Source organism: Chrysochloris asiatica, unplaced genomic scaffold (genome assembly GCF_000296735.1).
Source record: "Chrysochloris asiatica unplaced genomic scaffold, ChrAsi1.0 scaffold00004, whole genome shotgun sequence".
Taxonomy (NCBI): Eukaryota; Metazoa; Chordata; class Mammalia; order Afrosoricida; family Chrysochloridae; genus Chrysochloris; species Chrysochloris asiatica.
The window spans coordinates 35567056-35576904 of NW_006408522.1; the positions used below are offsets into that span (position 1 = coordinate 35567056).

A 9849-nucleotide genomic window follows, 5' to 3' on the forward strand; every position below is an offset into this window, starting at 1 on the left:
CATCAGATGAAGGGGACACACACACACACACAAACATGTATATACATATATACACATTATTGTTACTGTTGTTGTTAGGTGCCATCAAGATGATACCGACTCACAGCGACCCTACGCCCAACAGAACAAAACACTGCCTCGTTGGTCCTGTGCCAACCTCACAATCGTTGACACATTTAAGCCCATTGCTGCTGTCACTGTGCCAATCCATCTCGTTGGGGGTCTTCCTCTTTTTCTCTGATTTGCCACTTTACCAAACATGATGTCCTTCTCAAGGGACTCGTCCCTCATATATGTAAGGACACACAATATATACGAAGCCCTGGTGGCACAATGATTAAGCAAAGCATTTGGCTGCTAATCAAAAGGTCAGTAGTTCAAACCTACCAGCAGTTACCTAAGAGAAGAGAAAAGATCTGGCAATGTGATTCCATAAAGATTACAGCCTAGGAAACCCCATGGGGCACTTCTACTCTGTCATGCAGGGCTGCTATGGCTCAGAACTGACTCAATGCATACAACATGCAGATTCTTTTTTTTGGGGCTTGTTCCTATTTTCTGTAATAAGCAGGTAGTTGTGCTAATTAAAGGATCTCTGGTGAAACTGTGGGCTAAGCACTGGGCTGCTAACCTCAAGGTTAGCAGTTCAAACCCACCAGCTGCTATGTAGGAGAAAGATGAGGTTATCTGCTCCAGAAAAGATTTCCAGTCTTGAAAAACCCTACAGAGCAGATCTACCCTCTACTTATACAGGGTTGCTATAAGTCAGAATAGACTTGATGGCTGAGGGTTTTCAGTTTTGTGAGAATTAAAGAAGCCCTGGTAATACTGTGGGTTAAGCACTGGGCTGCGACTCTGTGGGAAAAAGATGAAGCTGTCTGTAAAGACTGATTGTTAGTTTCAGAAACCCTACATTGGGTTGTTAGGAATTAGAATCAACTCCACAGTGGTGGATTCAGTATTTTGGTTTGGGCTGTGTTCATTGCTTTAAAAAAGTTTAAGTACAATATTTTTAGAAAGCCAAAGAAATAAGCATGTGATTAAACCCATCACCCCTTACCCTGCTGACCGGAGGCTAGGGGAGGCCCCTGATTAACCATCTGCATAGGGCCTATACACACAGTCTCTGGGCAACAACATGGCAAACCCATGGGGCCCAGGGAACACGGTGTTTCTACCACCTATCAACAGACTCTATCCCTGAGACTTCTCCACACTCACGGATAGGAGCTAGGAGAAGGAGAAATGCATACAGCAGGATTCTTGCCTGTAGTGGGTTGAATGGTGGCCCCCCAAAATCCAAGTATATGGCCACATCCTAATATCTAGACCTGAGACCTTCTTTGGATAAAGTCTTTTGCAGATGCAGTGAAGTAAAAGATCTCGAAATGAGCTCTCCTGGTTTATCTGAGGAAGTTAGAAGTTATGTGCCTTTGAGTCAGTTCTGACTCACAGCAACCCCTATATAGTGTTTCCTAGGAGTGGCTGGTGGGTTTGAACTGCCGACCTTAAGGTTAGCGGTCCAGTGCTTACCCTATAACATCACACCAGGACTCCCGAATGAGCCTAGAGCCAATACCAGTGTGCTTATAAAAGACAGAAGACAAAGAGGAGGAACAAAACAAGTGAAGATGAAGATCGAGATAAGTCCCAAGGGATACCAGAAGCTGGAACAGGCAAGGAAGGGTCCTCCCCTAGAACCTTTGGGGAGAGATTCTGGAGGGAGATTTTAGACTTCTGGCCTCCATATCTGTGAGAGAATAAATTTTTGTCATTTTACACTCCCTAATTTTCAGGAGCCCTGGTGGCACAGTGAATTACACATTAGGCTGCAATTAGAACCTACCAACTGCTCCTCAGGAGAAAGATGAGGTTATATGCTCCTGTCCAGGTTGATAGCCTTGGAACCCTATGGAATAGTTCTACTTTGTCTTATAGGGTCATTATGAGTCAGATTCAACTTGATGGCAGTGGGTTTTAGTCATTTGTGGTCAATTGTTACAGCAGCTACAGGAAATTAATTCCCTTCAGGAGACTGCAGTTTAGTTGGAGATAAAAGCACAGAAAAACCCTAACAACATGTACAACATGGACAAGCCAATGGACATTCAGCGAAGGGAGACACCACAGGCAGGCAAGGACAATAAGGGAAGGCTTTCTGGAGGAGGAAGAAGGGATGCTTTTGTGTTTGCTTGTGGGGAAGAATGTGTGGTGTTCCTGATGATGGTAGAAAACATGATCAACCACAGAAAGAGTTAGAAACTTGCAAGGCTAGCTTCATGGACCATAAGGAGATAAGCTGGGCTAGGACAGACCTCAAAGGACCTTAGATGTAGGTCATCGTATTTGAACTTAGGCCCACAGCAGGAATGACATTTTAATACTTAACAACTAGATTTTGTTTCTGCTTTTTGGTACAGGCTGGGAACAGACATTTGACTTTGGACAGTGGAGCAGAATTCTGGCTGCACTGGACATTGTCCTCCTAGATGTACGGTCCAAGAATCCTAAGGGAGTGGCCATGGGACAGGGGCAGCAACAGTTCACCAACCCCTTTGGAAGTATTCCTAAGGGGATGGGAGGTGAGTGGGACACTGCAAAGGTGCAGGGCAGGCACAACAGGTGCAATCCATTCCTTGGCTGATGGAAAGGAGGATGTGACCAACAATGCTGATGAAAACTTCAGGCTGCTAGGCCTGATGGGAACTGGGGAGGAAGAGCCAGGGAACAAGTGGAAGGGAAAGCAATTTAGAGGGAACATGTGCATTCAGTCACACAGAAGTTGGATTTGAGAAAGGGAAGACCATTGGGAGAGGAACTGACCAGCATTGAGTAGGAGAAGTGGTAGGAACTCCAGAGAGGCCAGTGGTAGAGACAGCTCTGGAGTGGCATTTATTACAATCTGTGAAGCCAGTGTGCTAGATCATTTAGCGTCTCAGAATCTGCATTCAATCTGTTGTGATATTACAAGTCATGTGATTGTTGTTGGTCCAATGGAGTCAGTTCTGACTCATGATGACCCATGTGTGCAGAACAGAACCACTCCATAGAGTTTTCAAGGCTGACCTTTCAGCAGTAAATCACCAGGCCTGTTTTCCGAGGTGTACTACTAGGTAGGTTTGAACTACCAACCTTTCAGTTAGTAATCAAGTGCCTAACTGCACCATCCAGAGAACCTGTGCTAGGTATTTAACATGCATTGCCTGTTTCAGGAGTTGGGAAACTATGACCCACAGGCCAAATCTGACCTACTGCCTAGTACATTTTTAAATGGCTGAAAGAAAAAAAATCAAAAGGAGGAAAATATTTTACAGCATGTGAAAATGATATGAAATTCACATTTCAGTCTCCATAAATTGGAACACAACCACACACATTTTTTTTAAATACATTGTCTAAGGTTACTTTCCCAGGCAGCCCCAGATTACAAATGTGTTCCATTCCTACATCTGTCTTTAGGTCAAATTTGTATGTAAGTAGGTACTGTTCACATCTAAGGTGGGTCAAATGTTTGTCTTAGTCGATTGTGTACCTTTCTATGTATAAAAAAAATTAAAAACTTCAACACACAAAAACATTAACATAATACACTAATAGTAATTATAATGTTTTTATGTACATGACAAATCATTGTATGTATCTCAATTTTTTAATATAATAGGCTTTCTGGGGTTACAGGCAACCCAGGGAATGTCTGTATAAAAGCAGAAGAGTTGACCAATTGTGACAAGAGACAGTATGGCCCACAAAGCCTAAACTGTATTCGTAGCCTTCTTTAGAGAATAGAAAATTAGACTAGTTGAATGGTTGGGTCAGGGTCTCTCAATTACTAATAAGTAGAGTAAGGATTTGAACCCAGATCAGTTAAAAAACAACACTATCTCCATAGTTTCTGCTCTCTCTGAAAGAGCATGCTGCAAACCATCCATCTGCTTAGAGGTGTGCTTTTGATTGCTTTTATAACCAAGGATTGTTCTTTTTCCTTAGCTCAGCATGACATGAAAACATTTTAAATACAAAAGGGTTGTGAAAATTAAGTCCTGTCTTCTTAACCCTCCAGTTTCCTCTCTCTACAGCTGAGGTGGTGGTAGTGATGGTTATGTGCCATGGAGTCAGTTTCAACTCATAGTGACCCTGTATAGGGTTTCCAAGGCTGTAAATCTTTACAGATTAGCAGCCCAACTTGTAACCGCGCTACCAGAGCTCCTTAGAGCAGGGGTGGGGAAATTTTTACTGTCAAAATTTATAACATCATTCGCAGGCCATGTAAAATTGTCAACTTAAGATAAGACATTCGGCCCCTGTAAAGATCTACAGCCTCAGAAACTCTATAGAGGATCTCTATGAGTCAGAACCAACTACACAGCACATAACCAACCATGCAGCCTATAGGCCGGACATTCCCTACCCCTGTTCTAGAGGCATCTACTTTCATCAATTGTATGTGTTTGTGACTCTCTGGAGTTCTTCATCTTCTTTTTCCCTAAGTATATTTTGAAAATCATTCTCTAACAATATATAGACAATTTCTCGTTTTTTTGTTGTTGCATAGTATTCCACTGTATAATTTATTTAACCATTCTACCTTCCCTGTTAAGTTAAATAAGTTAACACTTCCATCCTTCCTTTTTTCTGCTACTATGTTGGTTCCGACTCGATGGCACCTGACAACAAGAACTAAACTATGCTGCTTTAGTTTTGATTGCAATAATCAATTATAAGATGTGCTAATGAATAGTCTTTCCAATTCTTTGCTACTATATAAACAATATTACAGTCAATAACATGCATTAAGTACAGCTGTAAGATGAATCCCTAGAAGTTAACTGCATCAAGGTTTATGTGCATTTAAAGGTTTGATAGATACTGTGTAATTGCCCTCAAAAGAGATTCTACAGAGTTATTTCAAGTGTTAAGAGTGAGTAGAGTAGACCGGAAGAATGGAAGGTAAGGAGATAAGAACAACCAGTAGGAGGCTGGTTGTTCTTATCTCCTTACCAGTAGGGATTCCTCTTTGATGAGACAGAAAAAGCAGAGCCAGTAGGGGGCTCAAAGAGTCACAGAGGGGGGAAGACCAGAACACAAGAGTGACCGCAGAGTAAAGAGAGAGAAGAGTTTTCATAAATGTCAAATGGTACAGAGTTGGCATTAGTTGTCATCTGTCAATTCTGTGTCAGGGTGACCCCATGTATGCAGAGTAGAACTGCTCTACTGGGTTTTCAAGGTTGTGATCTTTCAGAAGCAGATCGTCAGGCTTGTCTAACGAGATGCCTCTAGGTAGGTTCAAACCACCAAGCTTTCAACTAGTAGTTAAGGGTTTAATAATTTGCGCCACACAAGTACTTTGGTACAGAGGGAGGCCTACAAAAATGTTAAAAGGGAAACTGGGTTTCAGGAGTTTACAGGAAAGAAAGTGCCTGATTTGATCCAACCCCAGAGGTTTGACTGGTAAAAAAGTGAGGGGGGCCAAGAGGCATTACAAGGGGCCACTGAGCTGGAAGGACTCTGTTCCTTCCTACTTTGGCCAGCCCTTAACAACAACAAAGCAGAAGGCTAGCCCCACCAGGCCCCCAGGGTAGAAGTGGCAGTGATACACTAGAACACAGCTGTTTTCTCAAGTCTCAGATCTAAGGACCAAGGGACAGATGCCCTGCCCTACCACTTCCTCTTCCTAATCCCCAAGAGAGCAAAGGGCTCAGTGGCAATAAAACCAGCCCATCCCCCAGCTGCTGGAGAAACACAGACTCCACCTTCTAATGCCACTCCTCCAAAAGAAAGAGATGGGAGGCCAAAAAGGGGCGAGGAGGAAGGAGCAAGCCTCCAGCCTCAGGAATCTGGACTGAACTGGCCTGGCCACAGGCAGATAAAAGGGAACAAACAAAATCTTCCTGGGGAGGATTTCTCTACCTGACACAAGAATCAAAGGTTTAGAAGCCTGAGCACCCACCTCCTCTTGCTTGCCTCACCTCAAGCCTGCTTTCCTCACTCCCCAGCATCTAAGGGATGTCTTGATGGCTTTACCCTGGTCTTGTTGTTAAGTGTCATCGATTCCGACCCATAGCGACCCTATATAGGGTTTCCAAGGAGCAGCTAGTGAGCTTGGACCACCAACCTTGCAGTTCAAACAACTTTGGAATCTGACGCATTAACCCACAGTGCCACACCAGGACTCCTGGTCTTAGCCATATCCAATCTCTCTAGTGGGACTCAGCTGAGAACAAAATCCTTAACATACACACAGCTTCCTACACTTTCCAAAGCACAGCCCAGGCCCTATACAGCTCCGGAATTGCCCCAGGAAATCCCCATTCCACCTTCATGAGCCAAACAGCCCTGTCCTGGAGGTTTCCAGATGTGAAAGGTTGGCCCTAAGGCCATGTGGTCCAAGTCCAGCTAGCTCCCTGATAAGACCCCAGAGTTTGGAGCTTTGGCCCTGGAGCAGAACTCCCATGGGGCCTCTGTTAGAGCAGGAAGGATACAGGCAGAACAGGCCAATTAGAGTCATTACCACCTACACTATCTGCCAATTCCAGAGGAACAGGCTCTGGTCCTAGGCAGGCGGGGCTTGGGACCCAGCCTGGCCCAGAGATGGTGGCCCCCTCATCTGATCTCATCCCATCTCTCCTCAGATACACAGGAGAGTCACTGGAAGGATAGAAAGAAATAAGGACCTTCAGTTTGAGGGAGGGACTGGCTCAGGAAAAGGTCAAAGAGTTGATAGGAAAGACCCTTCCTCATTTTGTAAAATAGCCCCAGTCCAGTACTGGCCAGTTAGGATTCTACTAGGTAAGTAGTGTAATGTGAAAAAACAATACAGGTCTTTTGGAGGTGACCATGGGTTGAATTCCCAGGTCTACCATCTATGGACAGTTCCTGATCTAGAAAGTGGAATGACCACTAATAGCTCCCTCTTCAGAGGGTGTCATGAAGCCCAGTGAGAGAACGTGTGGGGCAGGATTCAGTAAACCAAAGTGCTGAAATGAACTGTTGACACCTGCCCCTGTGCTGGAGTCTACATGGCCAGAGCAGCAAGTAAAGGTCTCTGGAGGGGCCCTGGCCCCACTTTGAACCCTTATCTGTGGAGGTAAATAAGGTAAACTAAATGGATAGCTTAGCTACCAGATCCTAAGCAGGGAGAGTATTGCCTGGTTCATTCTAGAAGTCAGCTGGTACACGCAAACAGATAGACGGACACACACACCTGCCAGGACAGCTGACATCCCTCCCTTACCAGGTATACATACCAAGTGAGCTGAGTCACCCAGCAGCCTTCCTCCCTCCCCACCCCAGAGCCTCTAGGCTACTGTGCCCACAACAACCCCCTTCACTCTCTTGGATTTGGGTTAGCTTCAGACTGGGCTTGCCTGGGGCTTGCTCTTTAGTCTCTGGAGTCTGGTGGCCTTTCCCAGACCACTAAACAGCTAACTATGTCCTGGTAGACAGGGAACAGTATGATATTAACCAGTCCCAAACTAGCCAGTGGAGGAGACCGTCCTCTGCAGGTTCATTTGACAAGGCCTCAAGGTACCCAGGACAGTGCTTGGCCAGAGGCACCTTACTAGTCACAGCTGGTTCCCAGGCTCAGCCTATCAGAACCAGAAGCCAGGAAATCCTGGGTAGCTGTCTCCACTCTTCCCTACACACACCTCCTGGCTGAAGGTCTTCCTCTGAACATCCCAAATTCAGACTGTAAAATGTCATCCTCTCAAGCACATCCCCTTTCCTCAATTTACTATTTATACAGCCTGCCTATTTCTGAGAAGGACTTGGGGCGGCGACTCTCTTCTTCAGCTTATTTCTGATGTTCACTGTCCCCAGGACTCCATATGCTAGCCCCTTTTCTGAATCTCTCCAAACCCAACCATCCCAGCATCCTTCGCCATACCTCCAAAGCCCTGGGTTTGAAGGTCCCGGTAGTTGCTGTAAACCTTTCGCGTGAGGTAGTTGATGAAGCCCTCCCTGGGCGCGAACTTGCACACGAAGTTCTGCTCGTAGAGGCAGTTCATGAGGAAGCAGGAGGGGGTGTCATCCTCCAGGCCGTGGGGCCGCAGCTCCACGAGCGCCAGGTTGCAGTTGTGTGTGGCGCAGCAGGCGCGGACGCAGTCCCAGTCGCGGCGCACAGTGGGGGAGCCCAGGAAGGTGGCCCCATTGCTGACCGAGGCCTCAGTGTCGAGCACGAAGGCAGGTACCCCGGCAGTAAAGAGATCCAGGCACGCGGCTCCCCCCGGCAGCCCGGGGGGCGAGGGTGATGGCCCGGCCTCTATGCCCCGGAGGCCGAGAGCCCACAGGAGGCACACCGCGGCGGCAACAGGGATGAGAGCCTGAGCGAGACGGGCGCTGGCCATCGTCCTCCCGGGGGCCCTCGCCCTCCTCCCGTAGGGGGTCACCTTCACTGTGCGGGCCTCTGGACTTGGAGAGTGCTTGAGGCCTGAGGGAGGGAAGGAAACAAGGAGGAGACACACCTGATCAGCCGAAGAGACCTTAAGGAAGGCGGGTCGGCCGGGAGGAAGTGAGCGGTCAGGGAGCACCCCGCACCTCGCGAGAGAGGTGTGTTTGCGGCCCCGGCCATCCTACGCACAATCTGGTGACCAACCGCCCGACGGACGATCAGACGGACAACTAAGAAACTCACACACGCGGACTCAGGCAAGAGCGCAAAACAAAAGGCCAAACATACTCCGAGCCCGCTTTGCCTTGCGTTCCGGGGTGCGGGTTACCTGTGCAGGTGAGCGGGGTGGGGCCGGGTCCGCCAAGGTTCCGGTTTCGGCTTCCAGCTCGTCTCCGGCCGCCGCTTCCGCACCGGTGTCCGGTGCGCTGGGGCTCGGCCACCTCCTCTAGGTAGTATTTGGTGAAACTGAGTCAGAGCGGCGGGGGCGGGGCCGGACATTAACCCCAGGGTTGCCGGCCCCGCCCCCGCCCGGTGCGTCTGGACCCGGCCTCCGGAGGCAAGCTTCCGGCGGGCCTGCTTGGCGGTCCTGCGCCTCCGCCCCCACCCCACAGGCTGGTCCCGGTGGGGCTCCGAGGCCTGTAGGCATCTGTCTCTGGCCGAGCACCTTCGGGCTACACTGACTCCACCGAGTCGAGCCCAGCGCCCCAGAAGTGTACCTCGATCCCTGGAGGCCGGGACACGGCTCGGATGCCCTGAGAAGTCAGACACTCAAGGGTCCAGCGCTCTAGGGCAGCTACCTCCAGTCTCCTATTCCTGTCCGGGAAGGCATTCCAAACCCCTGGCCTGGGGCGCTTGTAGAAGGCTTGGGGGAAGAGAAGCGAGGGAAGCCCGATGCAAATTACTTCGCCTACTTTCTGGAAATCATTTCCTTTTCTTTGCTGGTAGAGAACCTTTGATTACGGGAATCCAGGATGCTTGTGTTAACTATCTTTGCCAACATCGAGAAGCCCTTCTTTCTGCCACAGTGAGAAACTGAGACTGCTTCCGGAGTCCGGGATTCCTTGCTTTACCCACAGTAGTTTGAGGCCCTTCCTCATCTCTTGTTAAAATTTACATTCCAGTCTCCTGTCTCTGTCGAAATGGAATCTAACCTCTCTTAACCGTTCCTTGGTCTGCTGCACCCTTTCCTTGGAGTTCAGGTTCCCTCTCCTTTCCTGGTCAAGAGCTTCCCAAGTGAAATTGCCAGTTTCATCCGGCTTAGGGCTTAGAAGTTCAATAGTTCTAGTTCATCAAAGTCACCGAGTTAATGCTCTTCAGAGAATCGTGGAATCCTTGAAGCCAAGCTCATTGCGCTTCCTGAATGCAGAACCTCTCTTAAAAAATCATTCTCTTCAGAGCGAGATTGGTGCAGCCTATGCTCCTCAAAAAAACAAAAACACCACATATTTTCATGATGTCTT

General features: G+C 47.9%; 1 protein-coding gene across 1 annotated transcript in view; it reads right to left on the bottom strand.

The window, feature by feature from the left end:
* The window catches only part of SPINT1 (serine peptidase inhibitor, Kunitz type 1), a 12969-nt gene extending 4615 nt beyond the window's left edge, over nucleotides 1–8354 (bottom strand). Inside the window, exon 1 of the mRNA XM_006831760.1 lies at nucleotides 7886–8354. Coding sequence (XP_006831823.1) covers nucleotides 7886–8345 — 460 coding nt within the window. The 5' untranslated portion in view covers nucleotides 8346–8354. The remainder of the gene's footprint in view (nucleotides 1–7885) is intronic.
* Nucleotides 8355–9849: the final 1495 nt, after the last annotated feature.